We start from the raw sequence: 26,195 nt of genomic DNA on the forward strand, positions 1-26,195 counted from the left end.
TGTGTGGAAGAGCTCAAAAAATTCATTTACATACCGTATTTACTCGAATCTAAGCTGCACCTGAAAAATGAGACTCGAAATCACGGAAAAAAAAATTTCCCGAATCTGAAATTTGAGACTCGAAATTCAAGGGGAGAGAGAAGTTTTAGGCCGCATCTTCAAATCGAAACGAAGTTGGTCCATTGTAATATGAGACACAATTTAGGTCGAATGAATGACGATACAGCTACAGTAGTTTGGTTCGAGTCGTAAGCTTAGCAGTTAAGCTTTACCAGGTAGCCATTGCTATGCGTCAGGCACTCCGTCCGCATTTATAAGGGTACCCTTCCTTTTTCACATGCTTCATCTGGGTTGAATTGATTGCTTATTTTTCTTTGATCTTATAAGCGCCGTTTTCTTTGTTATAGGTGTTTACGTCACTCTAAGCTGAAAATGCATTACTGTACCGTGTTATGCATTGTTTGTCGCATTCTGATAGTGCGTGTTTACGGCCTGTCGCCGCTCGCGGCATGGCTTGCTTTTGTGCACGCTACCGCCGCTTAAAAAAAAAAAAAAAAAAAAAAAAAAAAAAAAAAAAAAAAAAAAAAAAAAAAAAAAAAAAGAGAGAGAGAGAGAGAGAGAGAGAGAGAGAGAGAGAGAGGAATCGTCTCATTAGTGAAACAATTGCAAGAGACTGCTATTTGTTGTTACTTACACTGCTGCTTTCTTTGATAATGATCAACAAGAACCTAATAATAGACTGTGTATGATAGAACATGTTCTGAACGAGAGTTAGGCGAAAATTTTTCTCCGTTTGAAAATCTTTGCGGCCGCTTCTTTAGTTCATCAAATTCTGCACAGAAATTAGTCATCTTAGATTTAAAAATCTATTCAGTTGCCGTGCTTCATTTCTGACTGTATCACTATTAGGCATAAAAATAATACGAATATAAACATGACACGATACGTATATTCTTCCGCGTTTGCTGTTGTCTCGCTCTAGTTTCGTAGTTTATTAGGCAGACAGGATTTAAACGAGATAGCAGCAAACACGAAACAATACATGGCAAAATGTTTATATTCGTATTATTCTTATGGTGAAGAGAATACTGCATGTGATTCACAATTCATAAAAGTTCCTATTAGCAACCATCTCTTCTCACAGGTAGGAAAAAATTCAGAATGTAGAATTGGCCATATTGACAAACATCCCAAACAGTCTTGCCAGTCGGATTTTCGAAGTACATTGAAATGCTGCTACATTCGAAGATGAACAATACGGACTTTGTATTTACTTCGATGGATAATGTATGAAAATGCAGTGGTCGAAACTCGGGGCGGAGAAAAAAGCTTGTCTTTTACTTTTTTTTAAATTTATTTACTGACGCAGAGGTTTTGGTGCCAGTATTTATCTTTGTGCCTACAAAGAATGCCTGTGTAGCGCTACATATATTTGATAGCAGAAGTTAGTTGTGGCGGCACCCACCAACATTTTTCAGAACTTCCGCTTGCTTTGCACTCGATTCTAAGCCGCAGGCGGTTTTTTGGATTACAGAAACCGGGAAAAAAGTGTGGCTTAGATTCGAGTAAATACGGTATATATTAGGAATGCCGTAATCAAGAAATCTATTGAAATATCAATGTGTCCTAAAACTTTTGAAATATGAATCTGTCCTAAAAATATCCATGATGGAAATAGTTTTGTGCTGGAAAATCCCTCCAGGGTCCAAAAATTAAGATGCACACTAGTGAGAACAGCTAACAAATAGGGACAGTGATACCATGAGCAAGCCCTCCTGCCCGGTACATTGGCCTAGAACAGGACAGGTCTTGGCTTGAGGCATCACCAATCAATTACTTTGGTCCTAGAGGGAAGAACTGGAACTTAGACTTGAGAAGGTGAAACAGCATGGCTCAGAGTAAGTGGGTAAGTGATAGCCTATAAATCTAAAGATTCCAGATTCATTCTTAGTTGGCCCTAGGCTTCTTTCCGCCACTTATCAGTTCTTCCAACTCTGGCAATGGAAAGCTGCATCATGGCTTTAGTCCAGGTTAAACTTTAGGCCTCCTATACTTGCTGCATAAGAAGATTTGTTGGAGGATAGCAAAGGTGTACAACTTTCAACAGAACCTGCCTAGTAAAACACTGCAGTGTTACAAATGACATTTCAGTTGAACACAACTTTACCTTACCTTCAGATAGAACAGCAACTACAAATGGTAGTAATGCTAATACAAAGTTATTTAGATGTGTCACAGCAGTTATAAGATTTCACACATGTGTCATCAGGAACAGGTAAAGCTCCCGTTAAGATCAAGATTTTACAGTGAATTGTTCAGACTGAAAACATAATCATTCACTAACAATTCATGTGACCTGACACAAAAAGACAGTAAATCAAAATCAATATAGCTGGATGAAGATATGAACTGTTCTCTTCGTTAATGTGAGTCCCCCTACATTGACCATCATACTACCCCTCATTTGGTAAGTATAACTTCTGGGTGTAATTCCTCCTACATAAATGTGAAAATGGTACATACTCTAGACAAATGTCTGGGATAAATATGTAATGTGTCTCAGAGTATGGGCTCCATCATAAGGTATAAGCAATTATGTAGTAAAAATTCTGAAACTGATTTGCTGAAGTTCAATTATCACAAATGACATGTCACAACAATGATGAAAGAATAATAAAAGCATGGACAGGGGCACGTAGAAAATAATTTTTCAGGTGTGTATTTTAAGCAAAAATAAGAAAAGGAGCACAGAAACAAACTACTCTGTTTTGCATTTATATATGTAGACCAATTAAAAATGTAAAATGTGAATGTGCCAGTTTGCATGAATCAAGAGACGTATAATATCTAAACGTGATCTATTTATCCATGTCTTTAAAGTATACAAAAGCATGCATACCGACACACCACTGAATTAGCCACAATGTGCACATTTGATTGACACAAAAACTTCAAATCATGAATCAGAACAATGAATGTAAAGAACATTGTTATTCTGATTTCAAACTGTACTTTAAGAGAAGAGCACTATTTATCCTTCCGTTACTCACTTTCAGCTACAAGCTCTGCAGTCCTGCAATTACATTAACTCTAGCACTCCATGACTGTCAATCCGGTGTACCGGAGTGGATCCACAGCATCTTCGCACCATCCTTTCCATTCCAGACAATTCCCTAATAGCATAAGGGAAGATGTGAAGGGGCTAGTCCAAAACATGATTCTATTTACTTTATGCAGGTAGTCATTGAGACTTAAAATTGTAAATAGACAAGAAATTCTTTTTTGCCACTATATAATTTCTTGCCCAACACTTCTAACATTTACTTTATCTTTCGGTTTTCAATTTCATACCTTCTTTAGCATTTACATTAGTATCTTTCATGGATTTTTATGGCTTTTTATGGCCAACATTGAATTTATTGGTATGTATAATATAGCTTTAAGTATCAACAGTACTAATAAAACTATCATGTGATGGCACTGTTTGACCAGAACAGATTTCACATTAGGTAACTTAAGTGACAGAAATATCTGCATTTTCAACTGTTTCTTTATGCAAGTTTGCAACAGTGGAAAAAGGAATGTTTCATAATTCCTCTTCAAGTAATTATCAAGAATAATAACACCACCGACTTTATGTAGAACTATAGAATACATTTTGAGCTTGAAATGATAATATTTCCAAGCAGTAAACAACAAATGTTTTCAAATTAGCTTTTAAGTAATTTGCTGTATTTGAGAACAACATTTATGAAGCTGAATATACCTTATGTATGCTCCAAGATTTACCACGAAACTTTGGACTTTGAATATTTCTTGATAAGAGCATGGCCAAGAACTCTAGAGGCTTTTTTTTTTTTAAAAAAAAAAAAAGAAAGGGGGATAGCTCCAAAATGCATGTAAAACCCACAAAACCCACCAAGGCTTTTGCATTATGAGGCAGAGCTATAATCTCTTACAGAAATAAAAGAAGAACAAACACTCGTACCAAGTGAAAGACTGAATTCTGGATTCCCGCTTCCACTCAAGTACAACTGTTTTATCTGATAGACTGAAGCTATGACACATGAATAAGTGTGCTTAGATGGCTCAATGGCAGAGCTCCCTGTAAAAGGTGAATATTTTAGCTAGAGATAACACACATTACTAGTTTTAATCTGTCAGGATACACACATTACACTGCTGACTGGAGGTTTGATCCAGAATGGAATCTTATGTTTAGTATAAAGCATTCTCCAGATCTCATTCTCCTAGCAATGTCTATTCCATAGCACCATGAGAGATGAGAGCCTAGCTGTATTTTGAACTGGATGAGAGAAGAATTGATAGATGGGAGCTCTAAAATGTTCTAGAATTGCTCAGTAGAACACCACTTTAGGAAACTTAAGACCTGTGCAATTGTAGCACAGTCAACAAGATCAACATCTGCAAAGTATTAGTTCCATGAGTGGAAATCTGAACACAGAATTCAGCACATGACTTTGGTAGCTCAATAACATCATTGTAACACTACAGTTTGTAAAATGACGTTATCCCAGAACAATAACAAGGTTAATGGAAAACTCTTGATGACATATGAATAACTGAAGGAGTGGAATAGGTGAAGCAATGACAGGAATCCTTGAGAAACTGGAGGGAGGGAGAGGGGAAGATCTGTAAAGGAGAGAAGCAGGGATGTGGGTTCATTTGTTCCAACCCAGGGTGGTAATAAGTGTCTAAAGGGGTGCTCCCTAGTAGCTGGTTCTTTGGAACGGTGGGAGGACTAGGTGTGTTTGGATAAAGCACGGAAAACCTGTTGGCGGACTAGGTCCAGGAGATAGTATCTGCCAGTGAAGGCTTTTGTGACACCTTCAGTATACTGGGCAAGGGAGTTCTTGTCAATGCAGACACACTGTCCCTGGATGGCCAGGTTGTACAGGAGGGATTTTTTTATGTGGAAGGGATGGCAGTTTTCAAAATGCAGATACTGTTGGTGGTTGATGGGTTTAATGTGGACAGAAAGCAAGAGAGGAGGAGGTCAACATCCACGAGAGTGTCACATTGGATTCAGGAGGACCAGGTAAAGCGGATGGGAGAGAATGTGTGAAGGTGTTGAGGTTATGAAGTAATGAGGATAGCGTGTCTTGGCCCTGAAGTCCAGATCATGAAAATGTCGTCAATGAACCTGAACCAGACCAGGGATTTGGGTTTTGGGGAGGCTGGAGGTTTCCTTTAGGTGGCCTATAAATGGGTTGGCACAAAGGGTGCCATTCTGGGGCCCCATGGCTTCACCATGGATTTTATATATACCTCCCCTTCAAAGGAGAAGGATGTGTGTGCTAGAATAATGTTAGCACAGTGTATGAGGAAAGAGATAGTGGGTTTGTAGTCTGAAGGATGTTGGGAGAGGTAGTGTTCAACAGCAGCACGACCACGGGGATAAGGGGGTGCTGGTGCTTACGGAAGTGGTGTCGACAGTGACAAGTATGTGGGAAACTGGTTAGAAGTGTCTGTCAATGAGGGCCAGTGGGGGTAAAATAACCAGCTACAATGGAGCATCCAGGATTGTTGGATTTGTAGATTTTGTGGAGAATGTAGAATGGTGGTATGTGGGGTGTCATAAAGGTGACGAGGGAAATGGATTCAAGGGCGAGTTTCTGGAAAAGGTCTAAGGCTTTAAGGAAGAATTGTAGGTTATCTTGGACTTGTGGGATGGGCTCACTACGGCAGAGTTTATAGGTGGAGTAGTCAGACTATTGGCACGGCCTTCCAAAATGCAGTCACTGCAATACAAAATGACAGTGTTGGAACATTCATTTGCAGATAGGGTAATTAGGTTAGGAACTGTTTAGAGGCTGTGTATGATTGTCCTTTCTTCTGCTGAAAGGTTGGTGTTCTTAGGAAGTGACACTGAAAAGGATGGTAGCCAAGTTAGGGGTAAGGAACTCCAGTGAGGTGACCAGGGGTTTTTTATGTGGGATCGGGGAGAGGGTGGGAGTATCATGGTCGGCTGGTGGCACGAATTGACAAAGGCAGAATTCAATGGTGGAATTAGGTTGCCTTTTGTTGTGTACAGAGTTCCGCATAGTCAGCGCGTACACAACTTTCCCACTAGAGCGCGTCCCGCTAAGCACAACAGCGCAGGCGCGGCGCTCGTCCGTCTCCGCACTACGAGATGGCGCTGTCTTAGAGACGGACCAAATTCTGCTTCCGCCGATCCGCGTATTAATATGTAACGCAGCCAATGAGATTGCTGCTAACATAGAACCTTTTCTCCTCGCGGATCACACTCGCGCAGTGATACATGAACGCGCGAGGTATTATAACAAGTGTACAGACCTCCGATTAGTCAGTCTGCATTAGTCTGTAGTCAAGTTTCAGTCTGCACCTAATAAGATTATCATATTCCTGTACATAGCCATGAAGAGAAATGTATAGACACTTTGTCAAGTATCAGAGATATGTGAGAATAAGATTAACGTACCAAGACCAAAGGAACTTCAGATTGTCAATTGTAAATAGCATCCAGAACCAAGTTCAGTTATTTTTATGCTTGGTATTATTCTAATAAATGTGTTTGAAAATTAATCAAGTTCTGTTTAAAGTTGGTCACCGTCAATCTGCTACTCTAAGCGTGCAAGTGGCATCTCTTATCGTCTGACCTAACGGCAGAAGATAAACACACCATGATAAGACCACGAGACATATTGCTGACACTCATCTACTTCGTTAGAGCGACAAGTCAAATAATCTGATGGTGTGTGTACCGAAGGTCTTACAGTACGCACACCACACCTTTGTTTGGGCAGATTGGTGGTGAAGAAGTGTCTCCATTGCAGGGATTCGGAGAAGGAGTGTAGATCTTAACAAGTAGCAACATGATTAAATTTGGATGTAGGGCTCAAGGTGAGACCTAAGGATACTACTGAAACTTCATTGGGCCCGAGGAATTTGGTAGAGAGGTTAACAACAGTGTTATGGGATTATTTCAGCTCTGGATTTAGTGGAGTGTTTTCAGGGAGGTTTGGGGGGGTTGTGGCAAGTGGAAGAGGCACGACCAAACACACCATGATAAGACCACGAGACATATTGCTGACACTCATCTACTTCGTTAGAGCGACAAGTCAAATAATCTGATGGTGTGTGTACCGAAGGTCTTACAGTACGCACACCACACCTTTGTTTGGGCAGAAATTTAACCATGTTGAACATACCAAAGAACTACTCTCTTTCTCCTGATCCCTGCAATGGACCCAATCAAAGCCAACTAATCCTAACATTCAACCCCGCTTCTACCAGGTCATGCCACTATACCACTGCGATCTTCCCCCTCCCACCTAAACAGCCCCCGGTCACCTTCCAGGAATTCCTTACCACCACCATGACCTCTCCATCTTTCCCAGGACCCTTCCTAAGAACACCAACCTTTCAGCAGAAGGACAGCTGTATACAGTCTCAAAACAGACACTGACCTAATCATCTTACCTGCAGATAAATATTCCACCACACTCACAACACTTACGCCCTTTCCAGAACCTTTCCGCCTCACCCCTATGTCATACCCTTCTCCCACCTTCTACACACTCCTCAAAATTAAGAAATCCAACAATCCTGCGCACCACATAGTAGCTGGTTACTGTGCTTCCTTTGAAAGTATTTCAGCCCTCAGTGACCTGCACTTCCAACCAGCCTCCCAAAATCTAGCCTCCCAGGTCAAAGTTACCAACCACTTCTTTCATCAACTCTACGCCATACCCATTCCTTTACCTCCTGGGTCTCTTATCATCACTGTCGACGCCACTTGTCTATACACAAACATCTCTCATGCCCATGGACTTGCTGCTATTGAGCACTACCTCTCCCAACATCCTTCAGACTGCAAACCCACTACTTATTTCCTCAATACACCACGATCTTTATCCTACCACACAAATACTTCTTTGAAGGAAAGGTATACATAAAATTTATAGCTCAGTCATTGTCACCCTTATGGCATTCTGCCCTGCCACCCTGTTTATGGGCCATTTAGAGGAAACTTTCCTAGTCTCCAAAAACCCAAACCTTTGGTCTTGTTCAGGTTCACAGATGATATCTTCGTGATCTGGACTCAGGGCCAAGGCACTCATTTCTCCACAAACTCAACACCTCTCCCATCTACTTCACCTGGTCCTCCTCATCTTCCTCGACATAGGCCGCCAACCTGTCTGATGGCTCCATCCACACATATGTCTACATTAAATCCATTAACCACCACCTGAATTTTGACAGCTGCAATTATTTCCACACCTAAAAATCACTCCCTTGCATCCTTGCCGTGCAGGTATGGAACTCCTTTGCCCAGTATGTCGACGGTCTCAGAAAAGATCTTCACAGAGCCCAGAGAGAGAGGGAGAGAGGGAGAGAGAGGGAGAGAGAGAGAGAGAACAAGTGCGTAAATAATGAAATTCTACCTAAGAAAAAGGGTGAGGCGATTGTTAATGGATGTTAAGTTCAGGAGGGTGGAATAGCGAAAACACGAGAGAAAGGGAAGAGTGAGGATAAAAGGGAAAACAGTAACTTGGCAACTATTGGAATTCTACTACTGAGGAAAGCCTCCCATAACAAGCTTGTCAAACCACATGGCATTCCCATAGTTTCTCCCTAACCCAAGGATTCTACACGTGCAATCTTTCCCATTGTAAAACCTGTCCCATGCATCCACTAACTCCAGCCCCACCATTGGCAAATCAGAGATTATCAAAGACAGAGCAGCATGTAAAAACAAACACACTGTTTACCAACCAACATGTATTCACACAGGAAAGACCACCACTAAACTGGATGAGTACACAGTGCCTTGCAGACACCCAGCACCCACTTGCTAAGCTGGCTCTACAATATGATAACTCAATCTGAATGCCAGCTACACTATATAGGCCATACGGATCCTTCCACCCTGTGCCAGTTACCCTGTACCCTGGAGATGGAAATTTGCTCTCTAACATACTACTGCACTGTGCCATCCTTCTGGACGTAAGTCTTCACAAATAATAACACCCCCGACCCACGCTCTCTCTCTCTCTCTCTCTCTCTCTCTCTCTCTCTCTCTCTCACACACACACACACACACACACACACACACACACACAGTGGTAGAATTTTATTACTAATCAATTACATTTTTTACCTTTTAACCTCCACCTTACCCCCTCCCCATCTCTCCTCCCCCCCCCCCCCCCCCCAATTTTTTTCCAGTTTCTTGCAAGTTCTTCATTTCACTATTCATTCAGATTCTCAAGTCTAATTCTCTTAATCTAGCTTTACTCCTCACTTAGTTCTTTTAACATATCTGGACTGAAGTTGGAACAGTAATTACCAAGTATACCCCTCCTAAACTTAGGACTGAATGACATGCCCGTCCTTTCTAACCTAAAAAAGGAATATACAAGTTCTAAAAGCTAGATATCTTTACTTTTAAGTATTTCTATTAGCAAGTACCTGAAATTTCATCTCATGGAGCTACGTTGTAAATAGACGACCTATCACTTACAGGATTTTTCATTTTATTTTTCCATTTGATACGTAGATGTCTTAATGCTTCCTGAGACTATATGCTCATTTTCAATCAACTGCCACCAATAATGTGTGTGTTCCTGCAACATTAATACAAAAGCTCTCTGAAAAACAAAATGAAGCATCTCAAAAGCAGTACAACCGCAAAGAGAGGCAACAATTTCTCATTTTTCTAGCACTTTGTTCTCTTGCCAACATGGAGGTCGTAACACACAAACTCAGATGGACAACAAGTGGACCAAATATCAGCCATGGCTTTGCTGAATCATTTTAACATTGATTTTTGAGAGAAACAGTAACATAAAGCAACAGTGAAATTCAGATTATATGTCCAGAAGACATAATGAACTAGCCAGATACAAATCCAGTTTTCAACAGTGTACAAAATTATATTGCATACAAATTCTAGATTAAACAGGTATGCAAATTGCTGGCGAAATTCTATTGAGGAGGTCGAAATTTGAACCAGTTGGTGGGTTGGCTACAAACTGACAAATCTGACTGCTAGGAGAGTGATGAATGTCTTCCCAGACTTGTGTTAACAGCATGATACAAATTGTGACCTAAAAATTTCAAAACTTCCTAAGGTAACTCCGAACTTATTAAATTCTGATGTCTACTTCATCATCAAAGTAGTCCCCTAGATGATGTTCACAATGATAGTACAAATTTCCTTTAACGCATGAACTACCAGAAATCCACTCTCTGCAATGTGTTCATTAACCATAAAAATTCCACTCAAGTCTCGGAATAAAAACACTGCCTTTTCACTAGGATTTCATTTTTGGTTAGAGAGACTGTAACAGTCTTGATAAGGCAAATAGTGGTGATAGGTCCAAAGCAATGGTCGTGTTGTCTGGGAGAAGTTTCCCAACATTCCTCAGAGCTTCTACTCCAATTAGGCACTCTGAAAGCCATAAAAACACAGCATTGAGACAATTATATGACGTGGAAGAAATCCCTTGTGGACAAATGTCAAAGGTCTTTTAGAGTTAGCTGTAAGCCTTAAGATGGAACGCGTTTTGGTACCGACTTCTCTCTTACCATCTGAGAAATCTCCTCTGACCCGTGGTTCTGGGTGACTTTTCCGAACTCTCCCCATTTCCTAAACCTCAGCAGTCCTTTTCCTTCAACCCTCTTCCTGCCCCTTCAACCCTTCTGCCAGGAAGAGGAGCCACTGGCTCCAAAAGCTTGCTAATTTACTTAACCTTTGAACGTGTTTCCTCCTGCTGCCACTTGGTGAGCAGATTTTTTTATCCATCCAATTAAATTACAGATGAAACAGAATGACTTTTCAAAAAGCAAAGTCTTTTCAAAGCTTTTTAGCATTGCTAAAGCTGTAAGCTATTGCTTGGAAGGCCCCTAGAATAGCCAGGTTTTGTGCTGAATGGAGGTGTTGGTATTGACCTACATACTTACCAATAAAACAAACGCTGTATAGTAACAGCTCCAGAGACATCAAACTGAATGAACATGTCGATTAGGAACATCACACTACAATCTCACCTCCGGCTCTTCTGTCTTATGTATTCATATGTGAAAGAGTCGTTTACTTAATGACACCATTATGAAGTTCAACCAAATTTCGGGCTTGTAGCCGGTCGTCGTTCAGTACTTCGCATGATATTTCAACTGGGCACCTGACGGTCATCTTCAGGTGAGCCGGCGCAGACTGGAGAAAATGTCCTCCGTTCCGCAATATATAGCGTACTGTAACTATTCTGCGCATGCGTCGAAAACTTGATAGTTGAACCACACTGCCCGCCGGCAGCGCCTTCGCTGGTGGAATAGCGGAACTCAGTCGCCCTCTGCGTTGCTGTTTGCCACGGCCATCGACGCACTCTGTCGTCTTCGATTTGAGCAAATCGTGGTAGCCGCTGTCACGGTTTAACAGCTTTTCCGCCAGTCGTATCTCTACGGATTCTTTAATAATGGAGTCCCAGAAAGACGTTGCTGTGGACAAAATCATTGTTTTCTCATACTCCATTGAATGTCCAGTAGAAATACAATGTTCAGCAATAGCGGACTTGCTTGGCTGTAAAAGGCGGGTGTAATGTTGATGTTCAGTGCAGCGTTCTTTCACGGTGCGTGTGGTTTGACCTACGTAAGCCATACCACATTGGCACGGTATCTTGTAAATTCCGGCCTTTCGTAGTAACAGATTGTCTTTAACTGATCCCACAAGGTCTGCAATCTTCAATGGTGGGCGGAAAACCACTTTTACCTGCAATTTTCAGAGGATTCTTGCTATTTTAAATGAAGTGTTGCCAACGAAAGGAAGAAAAGCTAAAAATTGTTCCGGCATGTTCTCCTCTTTATTCACTTCCTGCTTCTTAGTTTTAACTGTTGGTGCCCTGTTAATCTGCCGGATGGAATACCCATTTTCGCTGAATACTGTCTTTAGATGGGCGAGTTCTTGAGGTAAGCTATCTAGAGCTGAGACAATATGAGCTTTATGAACAAGTATTTTAAGCAAACTCATGGTTTGCGATGGGTGATGGCAATTCGATGCTTGCAGGTACAAATCAGTATGAGTGGGTTTCTGGTTAACTGAATGCCCTAGAGAACCATCATTCTTCCTTCGAACCAGGACATCCAAGAAAGGCAAACAACCATCTTTCTCTATTTCCATGGTGAACAGGATGTTGCTATGAATGGAGTTGAGGTGATGTAGAAACTCCATTAATTTATCTTCTCCATGAGGCCACACTATGAAAGTGTCATCCACATACTGCGTCGATGGCCGTGGCAAACAGCAACGCAGAGGGTGACTGAGTTCCGCTATTCCACCAGCGAGGGCGCTGCCAGCGGGCAGTGTGGTTCAACTATCAAGTTTTCGACTCATGCACAGAATAGTTACAGTACGCTATATATTTCGGAATGGAGGACGTTTTCGCCAGTCTGCGCCGGCTCACCTGAAGATAACTGTCAGGTGCCCAGTTGAAATATTGTGTGAAGTATTGAACGACGACCGGCTGCAAGCCTGAAATTTGGTTGAACTTCATAATGGTGTCATAAAGTAAGTGACTCTTTCACATATGAATACATAAGAGAGAAGAGCCGGAGGTGAGATTGTAGTGTGATGTTCCTAATCGACATGTTCATTCAGTTTGATGTCTCTGGAGCTGTTACTATACAGCGTTTGTTTTATTGGTAAGTATGTAGGTCAATACCAACACCTCCATTCAGCACAAAACCTGGCTATTCTAGGGGCCTATTTGAACAGTCAATTCGCCGGGAAAATTTTAAAATTCACACCATTATGAAGGTTTACAGGAACGTCAATAAGGGTCTTTTGCTTACAGTCCTCCATAAAAATATCCATAGCCAGAGGTGACAGAAGTGAGCGTATAGAGAAACCATCTATTTATTCATAACAGTCTCCACACCTCCTCCCACGATACGAAATAACTGCACTGCAGATAATGCAAACAATCTCTCTCTCAATACTACTCTCCACTTTCAACAAATCTGAATTTTCACACTGGTACTTCACTCCTTGTTTACAACAGATAATATCTTGGATGAAGAATAATTTTAAAGATCAATATTAGTTTGTGGTCTTTTCCTGATGACTCTTAAGCCCCCTCGTTTTCTTACACCTCCTTTCCTATTTCTTTCTGCTGCAATTGTTTTTAACTGTTGTCTACTTATAAATCTTTTGGCCCTAATATTCTGTCACATGACCTACAACTTCACTACCTTTTACATTATAGTACAATGACCTCTAAAGCTAAGCTGTTAAGTGAATATGTTGTGATCTCTGTAGGAAATACAATGTTGAATCTAAACAGTAGCAATACGTAAGAAAAATGTGGTATGCAGAAGACAATCCTTTAAGTAAGACTGTTATTTCATTAAGTATATACACTGATCAGCCATAACATTATGATCACCAACCTACTATCGATATAAACCAGTCCATCCATTGCAGGCAGCATCACCTGGCAAAGAATGACTGCTTGCCAGACACACACATGGTGTGTGCAGTGTGAGTGAGTGTGCTGTCTGTCTGTAAAATGTGAAAGGCCCGTGATCTATCAGAGTTTGACAGAGGTCAGATTGCGATGGCCCAGGGGCACGGCACGAGCATTTCAGAAACTCCACAGCTTGTCGGGTGTTCGAAGAGTGCTGTGGTGAGTGTCTTCAACACATGGTGAAACCACACCCAGACATCGTGGGGTTGGGCGACCACCTCATTACAGATGTCGCGTGTCATAGGCTGGGCAAACTGGTAAAACAGGACACGTGTCGAACTGTGGCAAAACTAACATCGGACTTTAATGTTGGGCAGAACAAAAGTGTGTCTGAACAAACAGTGCACTGAACACTCCTAATTAGGGGCCTCCACAGCCAATGGACCACGCATGTGTCAATGTTAATGTCATGAGATCGGCAACTACGACTGAAATGGGCATGTGACCATCAGCACTGGATGTTGGTGCAGTGGTAGAGCATTGCATAGTCTGACAAATCGCAATACCTTAATCATCATGGTGATCGCAGGGGGGGCAAGGAACAGCTCCTTGACACCTGTACTGCAGGACAGAGACAAGCTGGCAGTGGCTATATTATGTCTGGGGCACATTCATGTTGGCATCCATGGGTCCAAAGGGGCTCATGCAAGGCACCATGATGGCAAAGGAGTACCATATACCAGTTGCAGACCATGTAACGCCTTTGTGACAATCATGTTTCCCAAAGGCAGTGGCATTTTTCAACAAGATAATACACCATGTCACAAGGCCAGGCGTCCGAGGGCGCAGTTCGAGGAACAGGGCGGCGAGTTATATAATTGATGGGCTAGCCCCACCATTCACCCAATCTGAACGCGACTGAACACATCTAGGATGTGACTGAATGTGGCATCAGAGCTCATCGCCCCCGTCCCCAGAATTAGGTGACCTGTGTGTGTGTGTGTGTGTGTGTGTGTGTGTGTGTGTGTGCACGGGCGCGCGTGCGCAGACAAAGGCTCCACCACTGGTGTAATGAATCACCATGACTACCTCACTGAAGGCTTCAGTCAACTGTCTGCCTCCTCCGTTAACATCCCACCCCATTAGTCCAATGTAATCTCCTACTCACATTCTTAGTCCCATTCCAGAGCCTCTCCCCTGAATTCATCTCCCTTCTCATGCCAGTGACTCCACAAACACCTTCTCTCACATCCACCTCACCTCATTCTCCTTCTTGGATATTGAGCTCCACCACTCTGATGGATCCATCCACACTTCTATCCACGTTAAATCTACTAGCCACCAACAGTAGCTGCTGATACTGAATTTAAGTTGTTCATTAAAGTACTGCAAAGCCTAAACCACACCAAATATAAAACAAAAAAACTGTTTGTATACCGGCATTATGGTTACCGTAAAATAGAACACCCACTAAGATTTACAAATTTCAACAGGATTAAGTTGCTGGTGACTATAATAATTCAAATAATCCCACATCCTTTATACAGTGACCAGCCAAAACATTATGGCTACCAACATACTACTGGTACAAACCTGTCCAGCTGATAGCACTGTCACCTGGTGAGGAATGACTGCTAATCACACACACGCACAGTGCTTGTGGTATCAGTGAACATGCTGTCTGTCTGTAGAATGGAGAAGGTGTGCAATCAATCTGAGTTTGACCGAGGGCAGAATGTGAGAGCCCGGAAGTTAGGAAAAAGCATTTCAGAAACTGCACGACTTGTCGGGAGTTTTAGGAGTGCGGTGGTGAGTGTCCTCAATAAATGGCAAAACCAAGATGAAACCAGTCCAGATGTCGTGGGGTTGGGTGGACACCCCTCATAACAGATGTCTGATGTCATAGGCTGGGCAGACTGGTAAAACAGGACAGGCAGCGAAGTGTGGCGAAACTAAAATCAGATTTTAATGCTAGGCAGAGTGCAAGTGAGTCTAAACACACAGTGCACCGAACACTTCTAATGTTGGATTTGCTTCCATGCCATGATGTGCCACCGCTGTTAATCCCTGCCAAAGGTGGACATACCGGCTATTACGTAGGTAGTCGCAATGTTTTGGCTGATCAGTGTCATTAGTTTTATGAAAGACAGCCACTGACAAATAAGTGGAATATCCTCTCCTCCTTCCTACAACAAATCCTTATTCAAAAATGGAAAGTTGCAAGCTACCTCCACTGATTATGTCTACATTTCTCACTGCCTTAATGTGCTGTAGAAGTTCCTTCTTCATGAAGAGTTTAATACTCATTGTTGGTCTTAGTGTCACACGGTCTTCAACACCCCCTCCCCACACACAAAACATAATAGACTGAAACAGACTGCAGTAAAACTGTGCCTTTTATGGTAGGCATTCCAGTGTTTTGTGTCATATCATTGAAAGGTCATCACCAGTGACACAGGCACATTGTAGTAATTGTAATACATTACTTAGTCTTTTGTACGGCAAGACTACAGCATAAACCACATAGAAGTACCAAAGCTGTAGACAACAGTGTAGTAATGAAGTACATGCTGTAAATGAATTAGTACTGCATAATAAACATAAAGAGACAACTTCATGTGCAACACATATGTTGCATGAGTGAACTCACCGACTAGATTCCAATCATCAGCTTGTCCTTGACCTAATGTTCCTTTCTTCTTCTTCTTTTTTCTCTTTGGATCATTTGATATACTTGTTGCTGGTGAGTCCTGGAACCCTGATATTACAGGGGATACTTGCTGGAGAAAATGTTCGTGCTGTCCATTTGCAAGAGACATCTGAGGCACTCCTTTTCCCGACTGGTCGGTTAACCCCGATAACACAGGCGATTTCATCTGTGCCTGCTGCTGCTTAGGTGGTTGTTGTTGTTGTTGTTGCTGCTGCTGTTGCTGCTGCTGCTGCGGCCGTGGCTTGAAACTCGATGCACTAGTTCCTACTCCTCCAGCACTTTCCTGGAGTCCATTTTGTTGCACAACATGTCGATTATTTGAATCATTTCGGATGGCTATTCGATGCTGGGGAATGCTGTCACAATTTAGTGCTCTACATGATGCTGGCACGTTTTCTTTCCCTCTTAATATGCCTCCAATTTGTCCATTGGCAACTGGCCCAGATGCCTTCTTACCACTAACATGCTTCACAATTCCATTTTTTGAGGTTACATCCACACCAATGTTGTCAGGAAGGTATTCTTGATGATTAGTTTGCGGCACAGGTTGTGGAAATCTGTTTCCTGCTGCAATAGCTTGCTGGAGGGCAGGACTTCTAATTGTAACTGTTGACCCACTTACTTTGATAATTGCCGACTGAGATGTACGACTTGATGATACCATATCAGGCTGAACAGTTCCAGATTGTTGCTGCTGTTGTTGCTGCTGCTGCAGACGTAGCAATTTCTGACCGCTTGTCGTAACCTGAGTTTGATTCCTTGTAACTGTGGTCAATTGTTGAGACAATGTTGAATTACATGTCTGTACTAACTTGTCTCTGTGCTCACTGTTACTCAGATTGGAAAAACCGTTGATTACATTAAGACTGCCATCTTGATTGCCATTCTTGTTCTTTTTCTTATTTTTCTTCTTCCCTTCTGTAATAACTCCAACATTTTCTGAAAATAAACAGAACAACAACAACAATAATAATACCACGGAAAAATAAAATCATTAAATTTTAATATCTTTTGGTTGAAACTGAAGTAAAATTTTTGAAATGCTGAATGATACATCAAACAATGGCAGTGTCTTAAGCCAGAAATCGTTACTGCAAAAATATTTTATGTTAGAAAGCTTTTTTGTTGAATGTTGCAGTCGACAATGTAGTGCATCTGAATTATTTAACTGATGTGACCTACTGGGAAACAACAGAAGACACTTGGATGAAGAACCAGTAGATGCTAAACACTGAGATATGACTCTTTCCACACTTTACAAAAACATGGAAAAATTTTTTGGACCACAACAAATACAAAGTTTGAGCAAAAGTAACGGCAACATTTTTTTTTTCCCCCTTGCAGACAGCAGCCCTGCTGAAAAATGCAGTATATACAGATGGAAAGACGAGTTGGGAACTATAAGTGTGGACACTGAAAAACAAGTGAACATTGTGCCTCACATATTTATTACGGCAGTGTACAGGACAACATTGGTTTCAGGGTGCAATATGATTACAGCACAGCACACAAACAGTTGACATGACAGAAATATATCTAAAGGCCCTCAAAGTAATCCCCTGCAACATTCACACACGCTACCAACAATGTGGGAGCACTGAATACCACTTGCATCACCATTTGCCACACCATGTCTGAATAGGGTCACCTGTTGCCACACAGCATTAGCAATAACATCTCATGTCGCACACTGCCTGCCATGTAGTGGTTCCTTTAGCTTTTGTATGAGATTATAGTCACAGAGGGTAACGTCAGGAGAGTACAGCAGGTGCTCCAATTCCCCCATCCTCAGGGTCGTAGTTGCCACTGTGTACACACTGCTTTATGGGGTTTTGAATTGTCATGCAGTATGATTCCACTGTCCACAAGATCTGGATGTTTCTCCCAAACACCATGTTGTTCCCATTGCATCAGGGAGCCCTCTAGTACTCAGTGCTCACAGTTCTGCCACATGGAACGAAGTGGCACAAAGTGATACCCTGAAGTCATATGTGAAGATCACTGCCAGTTTCTCAGGGGAAAGATTCTGATGGAACTTCTGCTGCCTTGGTGATCTGGCACATCACCACTTTCCAGACTGACATTTAGAATTCATTGATGGTGATTATTTGTGACAGGAAATGGTCACTGTCCTGCTGTTAGCATGCTAGGTGGTGAGAATATTTTGCATATCACATCCACCATTGAACTTCCGTCAGTACAAGTGGTACCCACAGTGATGAGATTTTGTGCAGTTGCTGCTCTGCCCACAATACCCCATGGGTGGAGGGTTTCTAGATACCAATTGCCCTCTCCAACCCCTGTAGCAACCATCATCTGCCTTCCTCCAGTAGCTGCCTGATGTGGCACGTGCCATGTCAGTCCACATACTGACAGGTCTTCCCGAGCTTTGCTGACCACTGGCAGCCAGAAGCCCTTGCTGAAACTTCCCTATTCACACTGTGACATTCTCTTACATTTCTCCCTTGGAGAACGGCTATTTTGACTAACTGCAACAAAATATAAAATACATATACAAAACATGAGTGTTCGCACGCATGCCCCCCCCCCCCCCCCCCCCCACACACACACACACTATGTCCAATGGAAATTTATTAGAGTATCATGCAAAAATACAAATAAGTTGGTCAAGAATATTGAGATTTTTATTAGTAACATTCCCCCTTTACATATTACATACATATTTATGCACCATATACACAGGGTGCATAGAAAAAGAATCATCCAATTATAAAAAATCATAACTATTATGTTATCTCATTTCAAATGGCTCTGAGCACTATGGGACTCAACTGCTGAGGTCATTAGTCCCCTAGAACTTAGAACTAGTTAAACCTAACTAACCTAAGGACATCACACACATCCATGCCCGAGGCAGGATTCGAACCTGCGACCGTAGCAGTCTCGCGGTTCCAGGCTGCAGCGCCAGAACCGCGCGGCCACTTCGGTCGGCCTTATCTCAGTTATGTGCATGAACAACGTTCTGCTGGAGAGAACAAACACTTGAGTTTGGCATGGTTGCCGCTAATTAGCAGCAGTGTGCGCCCATTTTGGTTCTAGTAAAAATGGTATCAGGACAACAGAAAGCATTTTGTGTTCTATATTTTGCACAGTGGTGTGGCTCAGTAATAACTATTCAGTGTGACTTTCATACTAGATCTGGTGCTGGATCCTCCTACAGCACAAAGCATTCGACGATGGCATGAACAATTCCAAGAAACAGGTTGTTTGTGTAAAGGCCAATCGTCGGACTGTCCTCGAGTGTCCGACACTGATGTTGAACAGATCTGCCATAGTTTTACAAGGAGTCCGCAGAAATCTGTTTGCCGTTAACCATGCAGCTCGACAGCTCAACATGCCCCCAATGTTCATCTGGTGTGCGTTTTGTCGACATTTACACATGGAACCATACAAAATTCAGCTACTGCAAGCCCTTCGTGAATGTGACAACAACAATGTGTGTAGTTTTGTAATCTCGTTCTTGGCAAGCTGGAGGATGACAGTTTTCTTCCACACTTAGTAATTAGTGGTGAGGCAAAGTCCATTTAAATGGAAAGGTGGTGTCAAAATGAGAGAATATGAGGTACGAACTATCACATGAAGTTGTACAACGTGAGAGGGACTCTCCAAAATTTAATGTGTTTTGTGTAGTTTCACGGGAAAAGGTGTATGGTCCATTTTTCTTTGCCGAGAACATTATACCAGGAAGCACATATCTCACTATGCTGGAGACCTTTCTTTTCCCACAGTTGGAGACTGATTTGAACAACTTCATTTACCAACAGGATGGAGCACCGCCACACTGGCATCTGGAAGTGCGAGAATTTTTAAATCAAAGGATTACTGAATGACGGATCGGTCGCACTAGACCAAATGATTCAGCCTCCAAGGTCACTGTACCTGACCGTATGTGATTATTTCTTGGGGGGTTTATAAAAGGCTCTGTTTATGTGTCTCCAACAACAATTAATGAACTAAGGCATCACGTAACAGCAGCTGTCGAACAACTATGAAAAGGTTTTAAAAAAGCTTTTTGAGTTTCCCATTCAATACATCGTGTGTGTTTATTAGTTTCAGAAATACAGATGTGCCAAATCACATAATTCTTTTTTATACACCCCGTATTAAAAAAATATGTAGCCCATGTCTGTCCGAACTTTTATTGCAGTACGGTGTAAAAATTTTAAGTAAATCAGTCAAGAACTTTCTGATCTTTTTGCTAACATCATCTCCTGCTTATGTACTATGAAATAGGTAGCCCATGTCCATCCAAATGTACATTACAGTATCATGTAAACATCTGAATTAAAACAGTCAAGAACTTTTCAAGATTATTGGTAACAAACTTTTTTTCCCCTTTACACATTACATACAGATTTGTGTACCATAATATTAAAAAACATGTTGTATATGTCATCTAAGCATTTACTATACCTCGCTTGTTCACTAACTCACAAAAACTTACCCAGAAACTGCACTAATCTTCTACTACAGTCCAATTTTTAACGTCTAACTCATTTCATTTCACTAAAAAAGGTATATTTTATAATTAGTTTCTTCAAAAATTAAGAAAAATGAATACTTTTCCTGATCTCATTCACTTATTGTATATTTTTCTCGCAAAAGGTGAATGTAAGAAAATAAATTTAATATTTCTTTATAAAAGGTGCATGTAAGAAGAAAAATCAAATTTTTTCTCACAACGAATAGCTAATATTAAAATTTTACTCGCTCACTAGTTCAGTGTATTTTATTATAAAAAGTGAACATAATAAAAAATTAATTCAGTATCAAAAACTGTAAAACAACCTCCAGATGGTTGCAGTAGGGAGGTTAGACAGAGAGCGGGAAGCGGGTGTTTCCTCCTTAGTAATAGGATTCAATCGCATACACCCAAGACTACTGACACTTAGGATGAAAGGGAAATTCTTCAATTACTCCACAATTAATGCCCATCCACCAACTGAAGAATCATTGGAGGAGGGAAAAGAAGCTTTCTATGAATCTCTGGAAAGAGCATATGATGAAACCGCAGTGCATGATATAAAAACACTAGCCAGAGACCTAAATGCTCAGGTGGTAAGAGAACAGATCTACAGACCAACAATTAGTATCTGTAGCAAGCACGTCGTAAGTAATGACAACAGGGCAAGGTTGATACTACCTGCAGCATTTAGAAACGCGTGTTCACATACAAGGAAATGCGTGATGGAACTCTAAATGAAAATACAACAAACCAGATTGACCACGTACTAATTAATGCAAGGCACAAGTCAAACTCACTAGATGTAAGGAGTTTAAGAGGTCCAAATATATACACCTACCATTTCCAGGTTTGAGCATAGGTGAGGGCAAGAATATTCAAGCACTGAAATGAACCCAGCCCATGACGCAGAAATATAACATCACACCTTTAAAATCAGAGGAAGCAAGGGCACAATACCAGGAGCAAATAACTCAGGCCCTTGGAAACGCTGGAGAATGTAATAACATTGAAGATCAATGGGAAAAGACAGTGTAGACAGCAACAAGCGAAATACTTGGGAACAATGTTAGGCAAACAATAACCTCGTGGTTCAGTACTGAATGTGAAACAGCAAGAAATGCAAAAATGAAGCATACAGGACATCACAACCATATTGTACGAAGAGGATAATGAAAGATGATACAGAAAAACAGAGAACTGAAAAAAGGTCCCATCAAAGGAAAAAAGAGGAAGTGGATGAGGGCAAACATTGAAGAAACAGAGCTTCAGAAAAAGTGAAAACAAGGCATGAAAATTTTATAGAGAGGTGAACAAGGCATGGAAACCTTTCAGGGCAGAACAAAAAAATGGCTCTGAGCACTATGGGACTTAACATCTATGGTCATCAGTCCCTTAGAACTTAGAACTACTTAAACCTAACTAACCTAAGGACAGCACACAACACCCAGCCATCACGAGGCAGAGAAAATCCCTGACCCCGCCGGGAATCGAACCCGGGAACCCGGGCGTGGGAAGCGAGAACGCTACCGCACGACCACGAGATGCGGGCCAGGGCAGAACAAGTTTAATGAAAGATGACCAGGGCAAAATTATAAGCGAAGAGAAAGAGATAAGCGAGAGGCGGTGTTGCTACTCCGAAAACTCCTTAATCCAGACCAGTTGTGCCAAGGAACCCAACAAACATACAGTAGGAAGAAGACACAGATAACAGTGTGGACCAATCTAACTTAGAAGAGATGAGAACTGCAATGAGGAAATTGAAGAACAACAAGGTGGCAGGAACGGACAGCATTCCAGTAGAAATTTTTGAAGCAAGGAGGCTCTGAATTGGAAAGGAACATCTTGAAACACAGTGCTTAATTTGAGATATAAAATCCCCTTTAACATACTGTACGACTGACTCCTTCCAATAATACAGCGGGACATGGGGCCATACCAATGGGGATTTTAACCCAGTAAGACAACTGTTGAGTAGATATTTATCCTAAGACAAATTCTGGAAAAAACAAAGGAATATGGGGTTTAAATGTATCATCTTTTTATTGATTCTAAAGTAGTACAATAGTATACACAGAAAGCAACTACATGAAGCTCTAGGTGAATTGGGTGTTTAAAAAAAGGATAATAAGAATAACAATAAAAGGAATGCAAGGTAGCATAAAAACTGTAGAGTGCTGTCCAATACTTTGTAAATTTATATGGAGTATGGCAAGGTGATGTGCTAGCATGCCTCCTACTCAATGCTGCACTGGAGAAGGTGACGGAGAGAAGCAAATATCTTGAGTAGGGGAATGACTTTTCATAAATCTGTGTGAACATACTGGACTATGCGGATGACTTTGACGTAGTAGCGAGAACTCTGATTGCAACGGAAAAAACATTCACCATACTTTAACAGGTCATCGATAATATAGGGCTAAATATGAACAAGCAGAAAACAAAATACCTAGCTGCTGGGAAAGTGGACAGGGAGAACATGCCAGCTGAAATAACGATGGGTAGATATATCTTTGAAACAGTCAATCAATTCAAGTACCCGGGTTCAACTGTAAGCAGTCTAAATGATTCTTCCTATGAATTAAAGCAGAGACTAATTGCAGCCAATAAAGCTTATTTCACCTTAACAAAGCTTCTATCTTCAAGGCTCCTGACTAGAACCACAAAACTAACCATCCATAAAACACTGATCACACGAGTGCTCACATATGCCTCTGAAACCTGGGCTCTGACAGCCAAAGGATGCTGAATCGCTGGAAGCATTTGACAGAAGGATACTTGGGAGAATCATCAGCCCAATTTGCAAAAGGAAAAGATGGAAGAGATACAACCATGAGTTGTACGCCACCTACAAAGATTAGCCTGTTACAAGAACTGTGAAGTTATCTAGGCTGAGGTGGGCTGGATATGTGACACGGATGAAAGATACAGAAATACCAAAAAAAATTTTATAAGGAAAGCCAGGTGGACAGAGAGGATGTGGTCAACCGAAAACTAGATGCGTTGTTTTGGGGGAGGAGACCAAACAGTGAGTTCATCGGTCTCATCGGATTAGGGAAGGACGGGGAAGGAAGTCAGCCGTGCCCTGTTCAAAGGAACCATCCTGGAATTTTCCTGGAGAGATTTAAGGAAACCACGGAAAACCTAAATCAGGATGACTGGACACGGTATTGAACCGTCGTCCTCCCGAAAGCGAGTCCAGTGTGTTAACCATTACGCCACCTCGCTCAGTGAACTAGATGGGAGGAAAAGTCAGAGAAGGCCTTTGGAAGATGGACTACAGGAATAGAAAACACACACAGGAAAATGGGCTAACCCACAAATGTAAAAGCTTAGAGAGAAGTGTTGCCATCTGTTGTTGGGTATGGGAACTATCAAAATTGACAGTGGTCTCACCTCAAAATATCACTTAGGGGTGAGACCAATGTCAATTTTGATAGCTCTCATACCCAGCAATGGATGGCAACACTTATCTCTAAGCTTTTACATTTGAGGGTTAGCCAGTTTTTCCAAGAACTACTTCAATTGGAAAACGCTAGCTGGGACTGGGATAAATTTAAGGAGATACTTGAAGGGTCCAAGACTAGTTACAAGTGGGCTACGTCTCCAAAAATTTGGGTACCATGTAAAAATATGAAATAAACTGATCAAGAACTTTCCAGCATTTTGCTAAAATCCTTTCCCTTTTATATGGTATACATATATTTACAAACTATATACCTTTAAAAAATGTGATGCCCACTTCCATCTGCACGTTTATTAGTGTATCGTGTACACATTTGAAGCAAATAGGTCAAGACCTTTTCAAGGCTTTTGGTAACAAACTACAACTTGTTTTTATATAGGAGCATAGGTTATCATCTATAATGTTTGCTGATGACATGAGTCAACTGATTAATGCACACACATCAGTCACATCAGACCATAAGTTCTGGTAATTACTATCAATTCACAATCAATATTTTCACTTCTTAGTTAATAAACAGTTAGATAATTCTAAACTGATCCCTAATTTTTCCCCCCAAATCAAACTGCAAACAAAAATAAATTTTTAGTTCTGTCAACTACGCTGCACCGAATGTTGTCACCTGCGAAAGAACAATCAAAATTGTCACTGGATAGTTTGGTGTTGGCTTTCTTTACAACTGGATAAATGGGGTTGGTAATTACATCTGTGTAAAAAGCTATGCAGAAACCAGATTGGTATTCACCAAAACTATGAAATTCTCAATCCTATCACAGCTTGACACATACCTTTTAGCAGTGTGAAAGACACATGTTGAAGACCTGTCTTACGCAACCACACAGCAGTCTGGTCACTGATATATAATATAGGGGAATTCAAACATTCTACATTATTATGGCAGTCCCAGTTCAAAGTGACACCATTACATGACACTACTTTTCAACATACTCACCAAGTCTCTACAAACTACGGTCGAAACATTTATCAGTCGTTCAGTTCTCCAGTGATACAAATAAGCTCCTTGGCAATTGAGCCTCCAAGAACCACTGTGTGAATACTGTAATCATTAGGTAACCTAAAATTGCTGTGAATTAGTTCCTAGATTGCCTGAACATGTCATCCATGGCCTGAATCAATGGCCTTTCTTCCCTACCAGCATCACCGATGTCTGTGCAGACTTGGTCACATTGTTGACAACATTTCACTACAGCTGGATGCAACATTGCATTTAGTTCTTTTACTGCTAGAAATTCAGGTTGAATCTGTGTACAATTTAGACGTTTTGCCCACAAGAATCATACAATGCAATACACTAGGGTAGTTTGAAAAGTTCTCGTAATCACCACGAGAGGTCAGCACTAGTGCAACAAGTTGTTCACGTGATATTCATTGGACTGTTGTCGGTAAACAAGTGGCACATCAGTGCTCTTGGAAGAGAGCTGTGGCTCTGTCGTCGTTCCCGCGCAGTGATTTGCGAAGATGGAAAAAAAAAAATATATAATATATTGAGATTCAAGCAGTGATTAAGCACTTATTAAGTACTTTGTAAAGAAAGGTATGAAAGTAAAGGACATTCATGCCAATTTTCAGAATACACTGGGGGACCCTGCTTCTTCATATTCAACTGTCGCCAAGTGGACAAATGAATTTAAATTTATTTGGGAGAGCTTAGATGATGATCCACGCAGTGGTCGGCCAAGATGTGTCACTACTCCAGAAACCATTGCAAAAGTGTACCAAATGGTCATTGAGGATCACCAACTGAAAGTGCGTGAAATTGCTCATGCTTGTCAGATGTCAACTGAAAGGGTATTTCACATTTTAACTGAAGAATTAGAAATGAAAAAATTATCTACAGGATGGGTGCTGCGACTCTTGACACTGGATCAAAAATGCATGAGAATGGACTTATCTCTGAACAATGTTTGGCCCGTTTTAGGAGAAATGAACAAGATTTTTTGCACCAGTTTGTGACCACAGATGAAACTTGGGTGCACTACTATACCCCAGAGACAAAACAACAGTCAAAGCAGTGGAAACATGCTGATTCTCTGCCACCAAAGAAAGCAAAGACAATTCCTTCAGTGG

At 41.3% G+C, this 26,195-nt stretch overlaps 1 protein-coding gene across 3 annotated transcripts in view; it reads right to left on the bottom strand.

Moving 5' to 3' along the window:
- LOC126480694 (protein FAM193A-like) overlaps window positions 1–26,195 on the bottom strand; it is a 227,483-nt gene that overhangs the window by 29,546 nt on the left and 171,742 nt on the right. For 2 of the 3 annotated variants that reach the window (XM_050103933.1, XM_050103932.1), the window contains exon 18: window positions 16,099–17,097. In XM_050103933.1, coding sequence (XP_049959890.1) covers window positions 16,099–17,097 — 999 coding nt within the window. Of the gene's footprint in view, window positions 1–3,050; window positions 3,174–16,098; window positions 17,098–26,195 lie in introns of all 3 variants that reach the window. The other variant, XM_050103934.1, reaches the window with a different exon arrangement.

Source organism: Schistocerca serialis, chromosome 5, assembly GCF_023864345.2.
Source record: "Schistocerca serialis cubense isolate TAMUIC-IGC-003099 chromosome 5, iqSchSeri2.2, whole genome shotgun sequence".
Classification (NCBI taxonomy): domain Eukaryota; kingdom Metazoa; phylum Arthropoda; class Insecta; order Orthoptera; family Acrididae; genus Schistocerca; species Schistocerca serialis.